The sequence below is a fragment of the Nannizzia gypsea genome, genomic scaffold (genome assembly GCF_000150975.2).
Source record: "Nannizzia gypsea CBS 118893 supercont1.1 genomic scaffold, whole genome shotgun sequence".
Classification (NCBI taxonomy): domain Eukaryota; kingdom Fungi; phylum Ascomycota; class Eurotiomycetes; order Onygenales; family Arthrodermataceae; genus Nannizzia; species Nannizzia gypsea.
Genome location: NW_003345201.1, coordinates 1,997,888 through 2,012,713, shown reverse-complemented (window position 1 = coordinate 2,012,713; position 14,826 = coordinate 1,997,888). Strand labels below are relative to the sequence as shown.

At 48.1% G+C, this 14,826-nt stretch overlaps 6 protein-coding genes across 6 annotated transcripts; 3 read left to right on the top strand and 3 right to left on the bottom strand.

Moving 5' to 3' along the window:
- Positions 1-79: 79 nt before the first annotated feature.
- On the bottom strand, positions 80-2,712 carry MGYG_00762 (hypothetical protein; the record flags this gene model as incomplete). Its single annotated transcript, XM_003176626.1, has 5 exons — positions 80-507; positions 580-1,798; positions 1,850-1,930; positions 1,987-2,514; positions 2,671-2,712. 5 exons carry the CDS (start codon positions 2,710-2,712, stop codon positions 80-82), a joined length of 2,298 nt encoding a protein of 765 aa, XP_003176674.1.
- A 1,382-nt stretch (positions 2,713-4,094) lies between these two features.
- MGYG_00761 (ATP-dependent RNA helicase DBP5) lies at positions 4,095-5,803 on the top strand (the record flags this gene model as incomplete). Its single annotated transcript, XM_003176625.1, has 5 exons — positions 4,095-4,354; positions 4,442-4,933; positions 4,992-5,229; positions 5,285-5,485; positions 5,549-5,803. The coding sequence occupies 5 exons, from the start codon at positions 4,095-4,097 to the stop codon at positions 5,801-5,803; spliced, it is 1,446 nt and encodes a 481-aa protein (XP_003176673.1).
- Positions 5,804-6,281: 478 nt separating this feature from the next.
- On the top strand, positions 6,282-7,073 carry MGYG_00760 (yebR protein; the record flags this gene model as incomplete). The annotated part of the gene is made up of 4 exons (XM_003176624.1): positions 6,282-6,315; positions 6,366-6,439; positions 6,520-6,906; positions 6,963-7,073. 4 exons carry the CDS (start codon positions 6,282-6,284, stop codon positions 7,071-7,073), a joined length of 606 nt encoding a protein of 201 aa, XP_003176672.1.
- Positions 7,074-7,593: 520 nt separating this feature from the next.
- On the top strand, positions 7,594-9,127 carry MGYG_00759 (FAD dependent oxidoreductase superfamily protein; the record flags this gene model as incomplete). The annotated part of the gene is made up of 3 exons (XM_003176623.1): positions 7,594-7,846; positions 7,900-8,820; positions 8,889-9,127. 3 exons carry the CDS (start codon positions 7,594-7,596, stop codon positions 9,125-9,127), a joined length of 1,413 nt encoding a protein of 470 aa, XP_003176671.1.
- Positions 9,128-9,425: 298 nt separating this feature from the next.
- Positions 9,426-11,347, bottom strand: MGYG_00758 (NAD kinase 2; the record flags this gene model as incomplete). Its single annotated transcript, XM_003176622.1, has 2 exons — positions 9,426-10,015; positions 10,141-11,347. 2 exons carry the CDS (start codon positions 11,345-11,347, stop codon positions 9,426-9,428), a joined length of 1,797 nt encoding a protein of 598 aa, XP_003176670.1.
- A 1,167-nt stretch (positions 11,348-12,514) lies between these two features.
- Positions 12,515-14,365, bottom strand: MGYG_00757 (tripeptidyl-peptidase 1; the record flags this gene model as incomplete). Its single annotated transcript, XM_003176621.1, has 2 exons — positions 12,515-12,803; positions 12,864-14,365. 2 exons carry the CDS (start codon positions 14,363-14,365, stop codon positions 12,515-12,517), a joined length of 1,791 nt encoding a protein of 596 aa, XP_003176669.1.
- Between the last annotated feature and the right edge of the window lie 461 nt (positions 14,366-14,826).

Sequence of the window (14,826 nt, the reverse complement as noted above, 5' to 3'; positions counted from 1 at the left end):
CATATCCAACCATCTAAACCCAAGTAGCATTTAATCATGCTATATACATGCATGAAGAAGAGAGATGGGCCAGGACAAATCATGCATCTTCGATGTAATTAGCTGGCACACACTTGGTCAGGCCTCCCTTCTCGACGTCCGCCCAGCCGTTGCCGCTGTCTCGATTGACCAGCACGAACCGGTCACCTTCAGACATACTCCATTCGGCATCGGTGCGCGCCTCGTAGTCATACATGGCTACTACGTACTGCAGCTTCTTTGCTCCTCGTTTGGGGGCCACGGCAGGACCGCGTCGTTTACCGGCTGCTGCTGGGTTAGTGCCGCTCGCAAGTGAAGCGCTAGAGGTGGAGTATGTTGACTCAGGGCGACCGTTGCCGTTGTCATGGGCAGTGCTGCTGCTGCCGTTGGGGTTGGGTGATGCTGCAGGTGTTGGTGATAGTTCGACGTAGGAGGCTGGGACTAGACCCGTTTGTCCGTTGGCTCGCACCCGCATCCAGCCAGAGCCGTCTACGCTTGTTAGTTGTTGGACATTATATAGGGGAACAGGGGGGAATTAATGCTAGGAAAGGAAAATAGTACCGTCTGATTCGACGACGACGACCTCTTGCCCCTCGTCTACTGTTATCTCATCCTCCCCATTGGCCTGGTAGGCATACATCATCTTCCCGCCAGGCTCGGCAGAGCTTCCCTTGGAGTCGTTGGCCGACGGTGCAGGGGGTGCACTCACGTACTGCGCCGGAGGAGGAGCCAGTATCCGGTTCTTCCTCGGAGCAGCTACGGCCGGCTTCTTTGTGGCAGCAGGGGCAGCAGCAGTAGGGGTAGTGCCACTCGTATCTGGTAGCTCAGCTATAGCCGGTGATGTTGAAGTTGTCCCGCCATTGGCAGGTTGGCTGATAGACAGCGCGGAAGTAGATTTGTTAATCGCATTGGACGAGTATCCAGAACTCAACGAGTTCATGGTATCCCGTCTCGACAAGGCTGGAAGTTCAGCCGTGCTAGGCGTCGAAACGCGTGGACTGATGTCCGGCAGTGCTGCTGGAGCCGCATTGGCCTGCTCCTGTCTCTCAATCTTCAGCTTCTTCCGCTCTTCCTTGGTCTGTTCGCCGGGACACTCGGCGGGCACCTTCATCTCGCATTTGTTATGGCACGTATAGCCACAATCTCGACAGTCGAACCCCTTGGCTGAGAGACCCCATATCCTCTCACCGCACAGGTCACAGTTGGTAGGAATTTTGAATGTCTGTGCCCGGAAGTTATGGTTCTTTGCTCCCAGCGAAAGGTCACCTACTACGGAGGAGACGGTTGATACTTCGATCTCGCCAGTCAGCCGTTTCCGGTCGAGCAGATGGAGGTCCTCTTGCAGGGCAAATACGGCCCGCACGACCTCGACCTCGTCACGCTTATCGGTACCATCGCGGATGCTCTGTCGGACCTTCTTTGCATTCTCCACTTCCCGTCTCTTCTTGTCTGCTTCGGCCTTCAGCTCCTTCATCTGGCTCTTGCTCTTGCTCTGCAAGTTGCGTAGGAACACCTTGGCTGGCTCATCAATGACCATGGTGGGCTCGTCGTGCCATACGGGACTGGGCTCGAACTGCATGTCTAGCGGCTCCTGCCAGTGAGCAGTGTTGTGGCGCATAAACATCATTGAGTCTAGTCGAGGTTCGTTGCGTGGGATCTCGGTCAGGATGTGTGAAACCTGTTCCTGGCCCTGGGCTAGTGTAGCCTTCTCCAGCTCTGCGGCCAGTGTCCAAATGGCATTCAGCTTGCCCACCCTGGTTTCATTCAGGTCCTGTAGGCCCTATACTAGCATTAGCAGAGGAGGACAGCCCGAAAAGGAGTGGTAGCTCACATTAAGCAATTCTGGTACATATTCATGATAATATTTCTCTTTTAGTTTATTCGTGACGTTTATAGCAATTAGATACGTATTCTACAGAAACAATTAGCATCATCCTTGAATAAGTGAAGAGGAGTGGAAAGACATACCTTGACATTATTCATCTCCGCAATCTGATTTTGATATGAAAGCTGAGCCTTCTGCTTTCCATGGTCAAACGAGCCCTCTACCTTCTTCCTCTTATTCTCGACCTCCTGACAGACTCCGTCGTATTTCCCTTTACTCTTCTTCAAGTCACCGTAGGACGCATCCCGTTCCTTTTCCAGCTTTGTCGCATACTCCGAGTGGTTCTTGCGCAACTCCTCCAACCTCCCTGCAGTCTGCTTCAACGGCTCCGCTATCCGAAAGACCAGATCGGCACCAAACTTGTCTCGGGCTGAGGCCTCTGCCTCCAGGGCTGTTAGTTGTGTAGTCCAGGTCGTCAGGGAAGCTGACTCAAGCGATCCGGGGGTCATGACGGGGGTATCTCCGACGCTGAGGGTGCTGGACTTCTTCGACTTGCGATCATGATATTTGCGACAGAGAGCGGTTATTTTCGCTGCGTACTCCTTTTCGATCACGCTGCGGTCGCGGTAGAACTGCTGTATCTCATCTAGCCAGTTTATGCCGACGGAGACCTGGGCGCTGTCAATAAAACTGTTGCTGTCTTGTTGTGGGGGGAGGGGGTCGTATGTTCCATCTCAAACGTACCCAGGCGTTTACGGGCTTGAAGGCATCCTGTCCCCAGCAGTGAGCTAATGAACCCGAACTTGATAAGGTGCGAAGTGACTTACCTTGAGCTCCGCGCCGAACTGCGGGTTGACCGTGTCCGCCATCGCTTATGTAGTTGTTGTTTATTATCGTCTACCCGGTCAAGACAGATGTATACTTGTTTATCTCAAGGGACCGGGCGGGTTGGATTCAGAGGCCAGCGGCCCAGCGAGCATGGAAAGCACCCGGTAGAGCAGAGCCGCAGGAGAGAGCATGCATAGCTAGCATCTGCAGCAGCTGTATACGGTCCCTTTTCGCTCGTCCTTCTCGTTTCTTCCGGTCGTGTGTCTCTTCGTTGCCTCTGGTGGTTGTTTGTTCCGGTTGTAAGTCACTATGCGAATCCCAGCAGCCACTTTTGACGCCTCCAAGCCACAGCCAGAGCAACCAACTACGTAATCAGGCTGCATATTTGAGACAACACAAAAAGGATGCCCTGGATACGATCTGTTTACTACCAACTATCTACGTCGTACCTAGTTACGACCTGCTTATAAGTTACTGGAGGGCGGGTAGCAGTTTCTCTACGATATTGACTTGTTTGTTGTAGATAGGATTCGAGGAAACTGAGCACCTGTTTATCTACTACTATCTCCCCTATAGCAGGTAAGACAGTGAATAACTAGTTGACCTCCGCTATTGTGCTAGGATATCCTAGGCTTTCGTCTCTACATTGCATGCCATTTGTTAGCTAACTAACTACTAGCTTGATGCTATTGAAACAATAGATATCAAAGACTTTTTAGGTGAATAAGACTGTAGTTAAAGTAGTCACAATGCAACATTGATAAAAAAACATATGACTACTGTTCACCTTGTGTCCAACTGCCTCCTAAGCTTCTCTTAAGCCTCTTAATATCAAACTCTTCAAGTCTTTTAGAGCATCTCAAATTCTCAATATCTTCTAAAGAGCGGAGGAAAGCTTAGTCATCATAACCTCATTCAATTTACTAGTGGTCACGTTAATAATTTAAAGTTTAACCAATAGAAGAGCTCTGAAATTAAAAAGTATCCAATGATATTACCCCTTTTGCTAGCCACAAACTAGTTTTACAGCTGACTAAGCAACATCGCCCTTTGAGCTTCTTCAATTTCGGCAGCAAAAAGAAGTCGAAGACGAGACAAAAAGGCCAAAGACGCTGTCGAGGAATCACTCGACAGAGCAGGAAGATATATCTAACCTTAGGATAGTCTCGTTTGGCTGTAGCTATCGCCCAGCTACTCCAAGTCGACACTCGGTGGCGGTTTCAAAACTGATACCCAGCGTGCTGATCTCCCCGCGACACGATAACTAGGTAAACAATCTCTTCACGCAGGCTGCTATCAATACTACTCACTCAATCAATAAAAACACAGCAACCGCCTTTCTGACCTGCATTCGGCGTCCTCTACCTCTTTTTGACCGCTGAAACCGATCATCCACCCTCGCAACCGCGACTACACCGTAACCATGGCGTCCGAAAACCCAGCAGCTGGTACCCCGCTGGCAGACAGAGCTTCGTTTGCGGACTCCAAGGGAAAGGAGGTTGATACACAGCCAGAAGAATCTTCAGGCGGCGTTGAAGATGCTCAGACAGATGGTGCTGCTTACCGGACAGGAGCCTCGATGCTTCGTGACTCTGAATACACCGTCAACGTCCAGCTGAGTGACCTCCAGGCGGATCCAAACAACCCTCTATACTCCATCAAGAGCTTCGAAGAACTCGGCCTGTGAGTCGCCACCCTACCTCGTTCGTTCCTTGCTTTCTCCCTTTATTTGTACGGCTCAGACTTATTCATACCCGGCTGCTTGTTCAGCGACGAGGCCGTCCTGCGAGGTTTGCGTCAAATGCGATTTAGTCGACCATCCAAGATCCAGGAACGTGCCCTCCCACTTCTCATGTCGAACCCTCCACAGAACATGATCGGTCAATCTCAGTCTGGAACTGGAAAGACAGCTGCTTTCGTTCTCAACGTGCTCAGCCGCCTCGAAGTTACTCCCGAAATGATCAATGTCCCACAAGCTCTTATCCTCGCGCCTAGTCGTGAGCTTGCCCGTCAGATCGTTGGTGTGGTGCAGGTCATGGGCTCTTTCATTGAAGGACTGAAGATTGCTACGCTAGTGCCCATGGAGACGAACAGAAACCAGCCTGTTGAAGCTTCCTTGGTCGTTGGCACCCCGGGAACTGTCCAGGATTTCATTCGAAAGAGACTGTTCAACACACAGCACGTTAAAGTTTTGGTGCTGGATGAGGCTGATAACATGTTGGATCAGCAAGGTTTAGGTGACCAGTGCATCCGTATGAAGTCGTAAGTACTCGCCCAATAAACCTATCCGAATTCATTGGATGCTAATCTGCTTCACCAGATCTCTACCAAAAACCACACAGATAGTCTTGTTTTCAGCTACTTTCCCAGACTCTGTCGTCCGATATGCACACAAGTTTGCGCCTAATGCCAACCAGCTTACTCTGAAGCACGAAGAACTCACCGTCGAGGGAATCAAGCAGCTGTATCTCGACTGCGACTCCACAGATCATAAATATGAAATTCTCGTTAAATTCTATGGTCTATTAACAATCGGATCATCCATCATCTTCGTCAAGGTATTGTTGCCTCTCTTTTATTGATCAGCAATCAACAGGACTAACTATGTTCTAGACACGTGCCTCAGCTGTTGAAATTGAACGCCGCATGGTAGATGAAGGCCACACTGTCGTCTCTCTTACTGGTGGTGTAGAGGGTCAGAAGCGTGACGAGGTTATCGACAGTTTCCGTAAGGGTACCGCCAAAGTACTCATTACTACCAACGTACTTGCCCGAGGAATAGATGTACAGACTGTCTCCATGGTTATCAATTACGTCAGTTCAGCTCTAACATGAAACACGTCTTAACAACACCATTAAACTAACATTCCTGCTCAGGATATACCCGAGCTCCATGCTCCTGGTGCCGGGGAACGTGTCGCCGATCCTCAAACCTATCTTCACCGTATCGGTCGTACAGGCCGATTCGGCCGTGTCGGTGTTGCAGTCTCCTTTGTGTCCAACAAGGAAGAATGGACCATGCTCATGGATATCCAGAAATACTTCGGAACAGATATCATGAGAGTGGACAGCAGAGACTGGGACGAGGTTGAGGAAGTCGTTAAGAAAGTTATCAAGCCCTCAGCCAAGTGAAACCATTTCAGTATTTTCTACCGAAAACAAAAGGCGACAACAAAGGGGGGCACAACATGAATACAACAAAGAAATACGTCAACCCATGTTTCGCTATTGCATTTAGTACAGCAGCCTATCTAGAGAGAGGAACGGGCGGGAACTTTACGAACAGGGATCGAGCTGCTTCACCCAGGCCTTTTTGCGCCGAAGATGACAACGTTTTGTGCCTGGAAAATTAAATAGCTACGTAATGAAAAATGAAGTACAATGAGTGATGCAGTTAATATGTTCTACCTTCTTCATAGCTAGGAAAACGATGAAGGTTGAAGTTTCATATAAATAGCTTATCTCCGAGCTTATCTCCTCTTAGTAATCCTCGGCCGCCTTCCCCGCCATAGAACTAAACATGTTCCACCGACGGTGAACGCATTTGAATATTTCAGTTATTGTCTCTCAATACCGTCGATTGGATTGAAAAACATATACTTCAGTCAAAATGGTCTGTCTTATCCATTCATCAGTCGCTATAGGTGCTAAAGGGTAGTATAGCCACACGCAGACTCATCATATTTCCCCGCAGGGGCCTCGAAGGAGGAGATCTATAAACAAGTCATACAGCAGACAAAGGGACTGATAGAAGGACAACGGCATTGGGTACGCATCCCAGCCAATATTATGTTACGTGTTAACGAAACTAATTAAGGCCTGAAATTTTACTATTGTTAATAGATAAGGTACCGTTCAAACAGCCCTCTCCCTACTATTTCACACTACTGACGTTGTTTAGCAACACTGCAAATGTAGCCTCCCTCCTATGGCATGCCTACGCCAGTCTTCCGGCTCCTTCATCTTCGGTAAACTGGGCAGGATTCTATATCCGAGAAGATAAATTCCCCTCTTCCGTACCCGAGGCCTCTCGCTCCAAAACCAAACTTCTCCTAGGCCCTTTCCAGGGTAAACCAGCCTGCCAATGGATCAATTTTGGCAGAGGTGTTTGCGGCACTGCGGCTGAAAGGAAAGAGACCGTGATTGTACCTGATGTGCTGAATTGGGAAGGACATATTGCTTGTGATGCGGATAGTAGGAGTGAAATTGTTGTTCCTATTCTAGTAAATGGAGAGGTAAGTCTTTTGGCGCTATTATTGATTTGTCAATTTTCAATTAACGTTGTCCATAGACTGTTGCAATCATTGACATAGATTGTGCTGAACCCTCAGGGTTTGACGAAGTTGACAAGAAGGGGCTAGAGGAGCTTGCTGCCGTATTGACGGAGAGCTGCGACTGGTGAGAGGTGTAAAGCCATTAGAGTGCCTACAGCATGGCCAAATGGGCTATAAAATTTGAAAATGGCAGAAACCTGAAGAAAAATTCTCTAAATTTCATACAATAAATAATGATAGAGCGCCCTGGGAGACGGAGGTTGTCTACATTCCTAGATGGGGGTTTGGTTTCTTGAGTCTTTTACTTTATAGACTAGATATCCAGGCAGAAGTCTGACAAGGGTCATTAACTACAAAGAAACTGTTAGTCTTGAAAACATATATGTATGTTATCTTATATTAACATTCTCTTGAAAGATATAGACCTTTTTCTGATCTGCAATGTGCTTATCAAACGGTCTTTGAACTATTACGAGACTTGGTGTTTGGTTATCATACGTTGCATAACTAGCTGACCCCTCTTCGTATCCTAACTTATATGAGAGGCCTTGGGCAATTTTTTCTGAGACTTAGGACACTTCTTTTTTGCTTGTCTGTCTATACTTTATTATCTGTTTAAATCCGAAGCCGGATAGAAGTTGTTAAATAATGGGCTTAAGGCCATATCCTCAGCCACCTGCTGGCTTCGATAATAATACTCCGTTTTGGCGCACATCGCCTCATAAGCTGGATGCCCACAGGTCTACTCCCAGTTTACCATCGGAATGTGATATTTTGATCATTGGAGGAGGCTACTCTGGTGCCTCTGTTGCATATCATATATTCCAAGAGAATGAGACCCCACCAAGTACCGTCTTACTTGAGGCTAGACAGCTGTGTTCTGGGGCCACAGGGAGAAATGGTACGTCCAATTCTATGGTACTTTTTGAACAAATAATAATAAAAATGATATAGCTGGCCACCTCCGGCCTGAAATGTACGGTCATGCCGCTAAATTCATTTCGCGGCATGGGGTCGAAGCAGCAGCAGAAATTATTGAATACGAGATATCCCATCTTAAGATACTCGCGGATGTGATTGAACGAGAAAAGATAGACTGTGATCTTACCTTGACTAGATCGCTGGATGTCTATTTTGATCAAGATGTGATGGATAAAGTCCTTCGTGGAGTTGAGCCGTTGACATCTGACTCCTATCAACAGGGGAAGTATGATTTCATGAGGAATGCAATATTTCGATTTCCTACTGCAGAACAACCTTTATCTCAGGATGACCTCATGGAAACGAAAGTCAAGGGAGCAAAGGGGTATATCTCTTTCCCGGCAGGTCATATATGGCCGTATAAATTCATATCAGGTCTATTGGAGATTGCCGTCTCCAAGGGATTGAATCTTCAAACAAACACTCCCGTGCTGGAAATTAGCACTGAGCGTGACGAAGATGGGTACTGGAAGGTTACAACTGGTAATGATAGAGGAATTATACGTGCAAAGAATGTCATCCTAGCATCGAATGCGTATACATCTGCTTTGGCTCCAGAATATGCAAAGGCAATTGTTCCATGCAAAGGGCTATGCTGTCATATTGTGGTCCCCCCTGCGACAGATGGGAAGAAAGAACCACCGCCTCTAAAACATACATATGTTACTCGACATGGGTCTGGAGCAGGAGGATATCTTATTCCACGTCCTGATGGGAGTATGATTGTTGGCGGAGCAAGCCATACATTCACTCCCTTGCTGGAGCAATGGCATAACAATCCGGATGATGGAGTGTTGATTGATATTGCTAAGGAGTACTTCGATGATTATATGCAACGAACTTTCGCCGGCTGGGAAGACAGTGGTGCATATTCAAAGGAAGTTTGGACTGGTGGTATGGTGTTTCTCTTTTCTTCCAATAAACGTAATTTGCATTTGGTAGATGCTAATTTGATGGTTTAGTAATGGGGTATTCCGCGGATTCCTTGCCCCATATTGGCAAAGTACCTTCAAAAGATGGCCAGCTGATCCTTGCCGGGTTCAATGGTCATGGAATGCCGGTATGTTTTTTAGCGGGAAAGGCCATTGCAAAGATGGCACTGGACAACAATGTAACCTTTGAAGATACGGGGTTACCTCGGGTTTATAAGACGACTGTTGATCGCTTGCAGCCAAAGTATAATGATACTTTACAACCGTGAATTGGATGTAGTATTATAGCGGAGGCCTAGGAAGTAGAATGAAGACCAGGTCTAACATCGTATATAATTCATGAGAGTCATGAGATCATTAAGCATATCAACATCGTGGTGTATGAATAAATCGTGTATAAGTCATGTCTAGGTATCAGCTGGGCGAACGGACCGGTAGAGAAAAAGTGTAAGAAAAGAGCCTGTAACCGAAAATCCACCCTAAGAAAATGGCATACATTAGGAAATGAAAAAAAAAAAAAAAAATTGAGGCGAAGGGACATGATAAAGTCGATGGGGGGCACAATAATCAAATGTTCAATAAACTCATCACTCTGTGAATAGGGCTACTCGTCCCTGTATTGGGCGAGTCACCACATTCACTCTGTCCAAGGCCACTGTCGACGCCGGGGCCCAAATCAGCATTGGTATCGGTATCGATATCCCAATCAGGATCTTGTTCATCGTAATTGTCTTCTTCATAGTGTCCAGAGTCGAAAGCTCTATCGGCGTTGAGGGCCAAAGTATTAACTTCACTATTAGGACAGTCCTCTCTGCCATTCCAGCCCTTTTGAACGGCTCCTCTTACGTTCCAGCGTAAAGTGCGGCGGACGCTCTGGAACCACTCTCCGCTTTGAGAGACAACAGTTGGGAATGGGTATTGGCTGGCTTCTACAGTGACATAGTCACCGCGTTGTAACTCTATGCGGCCTTTGCCATCAAAGGAGCAATATGCCGAGGAGCGAGAGTGACGGGGAACAGCAACGCGAAGGAGAAGTGTGTCAGAAAGAACCATAGGGCGGAATGATAGAGTGTGGGGACAGATGGGTGTCAGTAGAATAGCTGGTATAGATGGATGGATTAGGGATCCACCTGCTGAGAGTGAGTAGGCCGTTGAACCTGAAAATTAGGTATTAGCGATCTGATATACACCTCATATATTTGCGGGTACGGATACCTGTTGGTGTTGAAAATATGCAGCCATCGGCCTGCACAACTGTGAGAAGCTCATCGTCACCATAGACCCTCTAGATTCGAGACGTAAGGAGACGGGCCGCGGTCAATGACAAGTTCGTTGACAACCTCAAATCGTTCCACCTCCTCAGCTGGAGTAGTCTTGCTCCAATCCCTCGGGTTGGACCTATACACAGTACATGTAAATCTCATGCGAAGATTTACTCGCATTCCTACATCTCCCATTATTTGGTTGAGATGATCTTTGTACTTCGAGAATTCAAAATTCGTCAAGAAGCCTAAGCTTCCCAGAGAGAATGACAAGATTGGGGGAACGACGCGCTGGAAAAGCCAGGAAGTAAAGAGAACTGTTCCATCGCCACCAAGGGTGATGACCAGGTCGAATTTCTCAGGGTGTGACCAGCAGAGATCTGGGGTCCAGTATTTGAGCATATGTTCAAATCGTGGGTTCTTCTCCAGTAATCCGGGAGTATCAAAACGCTTCGATAGACGCAGTTTTGCATCCACATAGACATTGACGCCTAGGTCGCTGCCGTATCTTGGTGTGCTCAGTAGCCATTCGGCTAGTTCTCGAGTAAGATATACTAGGCTGTTATCGCGTGCCTTGGTGACAATCATGACATTCTTGACGGCTAACTTAATGGACCTTCGTTGCAAATGCTTTGAGACCTCTCTAACCCCGGTGGCAGTCTGCATCAACCGGGAATGTGACATCCATTCATCACTGACTACTTCATCCAGAACTCGTTCGATATTGACTGCATCATCGAATCGCTGATGGAAATAACAAGGCGATTTCAAAGATGTGCGAGCAGTTGATTTCTCAATTTCTGTATCGTGTATTTGTGAACTGGACAGCGCAGCGAGCTTATGAGCAAGAAAATCGCTGTTATCCTTTGAGTTGGTATCAGAAGTCTGGACTTCGGCGATCTTATGCTTCGAAACTGCGGTTGTACTTCGGGCTTGCGGGTTGAGGACCCCAGTCAGAGAGGCAGCTAGCGAAACGCCGGTTCGTGGAGCAGTATCAAGGACTTGTTGGCTTGTGGCGTCATCATGAGATTGGGGACATATGGCCAAACCGGTGGCCTCGATCTTGCGGTTGTTCTGGCCGTAGCTGGCTGGTAAGGGGTTCGAGGACAGTGTGAGCTGAGGCGAGGTCGATGAAACTTCCGGTGGCACTAAAGTCAAGCCTGTGTTGCTTTGTTCATGGCTGCTTTCTATACCTACACTATCGACGGCTGCCATCGATGCGGCCATGGTGTGTTTCGTGCTTCGGGATGCTCGGAGGCCTAGGGTAGTTACGCTATCCAACCAGCGGGTAACCGACTACCTGTTAATACCTATTAACTGTGGATAAATAAAGACACAGCAGACTTAGAAGATGCCACAGCCATCTTTCATCTTTTCTTCGATTGCTTGAGAGAGAGATCGATCTTCTAAGCAGCGTAGGGGGTCGACGGCGGCCGCGGAAGTCGGCACTATATTTATAACTATACGTAGCCTGTCTACCGAACTCCGTCTAGCGAACCAGCTAACAAGTTATCTAGCTAGTTAACTAAGCGCTTGAAGGATGCGGTCAGCCAGCATGAACAGAGGGATGAAGGAGACAGGGCTTGCTGCAGACCATGTTTGATATCTCACATCCTCGTATCAAGATCGAGCGAGTCAGCACCCAAGCGGCCACATCAGCAAGCAAGAAGCCTCCGAAGCTGCATGTCAGGGTGGAGCGATGAGATGTGACAGGCGTCGCTAGTCTTCCCTGGCTGCTGTGGACGGGCATTCTTAGAGTTGGCACATACGGTGGTCAACCAACTTCGCACATTCATCATGGTGTTTGATATGCGAATGTTTGATGTCTGTGTCAATAACTGGGGGATCAGCCCGGAAGGTCCGCCTCCTCTGCTGGTTTCATGTCGTCCGGCTCCTTCGAATCGCGGTGGATTCTGACTTCGATGCGAAACATCCTTGCTATGGACCAAAAATAAGCATCTCCGTACATGCAGCAAAATAACTGGTCCTTGGCGGCCTTCATACGGGGCACCCAGCACAGGGAAGACACATATAGTTATATACTCCGTACGCCATTCCGACGAGGAAGGAAGAGGAGCGAAAAGAACGGAAGCGGCGTTCACGTCGCCATGTGTTGGGAGTTCCGCAGTAGTACAGCGTTTGCATGTATCCCAGCGATGGATCCTTACAATGGCCCAATCAGTATGGATGATACACCGAGTTAAACAGGGTGTGCTGCATCTCGCCCACGCCAAGTTCACCATTATATAAATAGAACTACACTTCCTGGCACTTGGAAAGTTATTTCGATTTGTTGTGCTAAATATATTATGCATGTGCATATAATGGTGGCTATAGCATATTGACCAGGCGGATCTGACTCAACAGGAATGCTCAAAAGTTGAGTAGAGGCGCTTAGGGGAGCACTTTAGTGAGAGCTTGGAAATTGGGAGTACCAAATCCTGTTACTGGGTCCCATCCCTTGGTTGCGTTCCAGCTGGCATAGGGAACTTTCTTTGCCTTCAGGCCGCTGTAAATATCATAACCAGTGCAGCCTTTAGAACCTCCATCAACAATATCCGTAAAGCCAGAGAAACCCTTGGAATAGATCCATGGGTTCAAAAATCCGAGGACAGGAGAACCCTTTGCCAGTCGGAAATCGTTCAGCTGAGCGATAATGGCTGCCATAGCGGGAGCAGATGCACTATAAAGTTTGTTAGTGTATTCATTAAATATAGGTTACCATGACTGATATTGTTCATACCTGGTGCCGGAAACCCCAGTCATCCTACCCTTGTCATAGACGGCAAAATTTGACCCCTGAGCAGCAATATCCGGGAAAGCTCGGCCATTGGGGTTGAATAATCCACTCCACTGATTACCCAGTATCTTCAGGTAACCCTTAACAGCATTATCCTGATACTGTGGACGAGGGAATCTGTCGGAGAATCCACCAGAAGAGAATGAAACAGCACGCTCTGGCTCCGTACCGGCGGTTCCACCGATTGAAGTCACAAATGGACATGAAGCTGGGTAGATAGGGTTGAAGCGAGTCGAGTTCTTGCCATCGTTGGTTTGGCATGAGCTGCCGGGACCAGTATCGCCGCTGCTGAAGATAACGGACACACCCATGGTTCCGAGCTGAGCGAAAAGATCACAGGTGGCTTTGGTGTAGCTGGCTGGCAAGCTCTGTTCAGTGTCTCCGTAGGAAGTTGTCAATACGGATGGAAGCTGGTCCTTGGGGAGCTTCACGAGGTAGCGGAGCTGTTCAAGGTATGGCTCGTTGTTATTTGAGGCTTGATCTGGCTGAGATAGGTCGGGAATCAATGGACCACGGCCAGCAGTGGAGTAATAGGTCACCTTTGCCTTGTGAGAGAGACCAACGACGTATTGCATGTCAAGGTTAGCCTCAGTAGAGCTTCCCGAGCCGCCCTGGGTGTTCTTTCCTCCTGCAATAAGGCCTACGCTGAAGTTGAATCCTTTCGCGGACGGCTCAAAGCGAGATAGGAAGAGGTCAAGGTCACGGTACTGGGCATACTCCTCCAAAAAGCCGGAGACACCAATTCGGTTATCGTCTCTAGCCTGAGTGACACGGTCACCGAGACCATACAATTCTCTAAGGCATGCAGTAGTAACCAAATAACTGCATTTGGAAGCAGCAAATTCTTCAACCGACATGCCCTCGAGATCTTTGGTCAAGGGGTTGAGGATCAAGCTGTTCTGTGGCTTCTGTCTTCCGAATAAGGTCGTCGGCTGAATCATTTGGACATGAGCGGATATAGCTGCGGGAACGGAGTATTCCAAAGTTCGAATTCTCAACGCAGAGTTTACATCGTCCTTGAAAACGTGGAATTGAGTCTTCATCAACTGCTCAGCAACCTTGACATTGGTGGAGAACTTGATCCAATCTCCTTCATCTCGAATACGTTGAGGGTTGACGCCACCGTTAGTGAGCCAGCTGACAATGCTCTCACTCGTCTCTGCTCTTGGGCGCACCAAATCATCCAATTCTTCGCGTTTCAAATGTTTGCCGTATCGTGCACGTCCGGGGGTGGAGACATCATAGATGGTGTCATAGAGTTTTTCTGGGTTTTCGCGCTCGATAGCAAGCCAAAAATCAATGACAGCAGTAGGGTCTGCGGCACCAACCATCTGCCATCCTTCTGGGACAAAGTCAAGACGCTCAACGACCTTGTGTGATGGCCATGAGGTAGGCTTTGCTGCGGCAACTGAGGCCAACAGGCACACAAATTTGAGAACGCGCATCGCTACGGACACCCAGGGCTTGGATTGTTCGATGGGATGGGGGATTCTTGCGGAATAGAGTCCTCTAGACACTCTGGAGAGTGAGAACATGGATATTTATATGCCAATATAGGCTATACGGCAACCCCATTGCTACCGATTTATCGTATAGCTGCGGATATCTTCCTAAGGTACTCTACGGTATTCGCATAGAAGCGGCGGGAACATGGCCAAATGTTGGGCCTGGGGTATGCCTATTCATGGGAGATGCAGCAAGAATGTATATGTAGGTATATGCATCCTGAACTATACCCACAAGGTAGGGTTTAGCAGGCTAACTGAGTCTCTTCCAACACAGGCATAGCAAAAGGCCAGGCCCCGTTTAGCCCAGGGTGCAACATCAGTCTGCGAAGAGAACTCTTTTACACACGAAAAAGAGCAGTGGCAGGGCATGAAGGCACAGTTGTATAAACTGGCTGGAA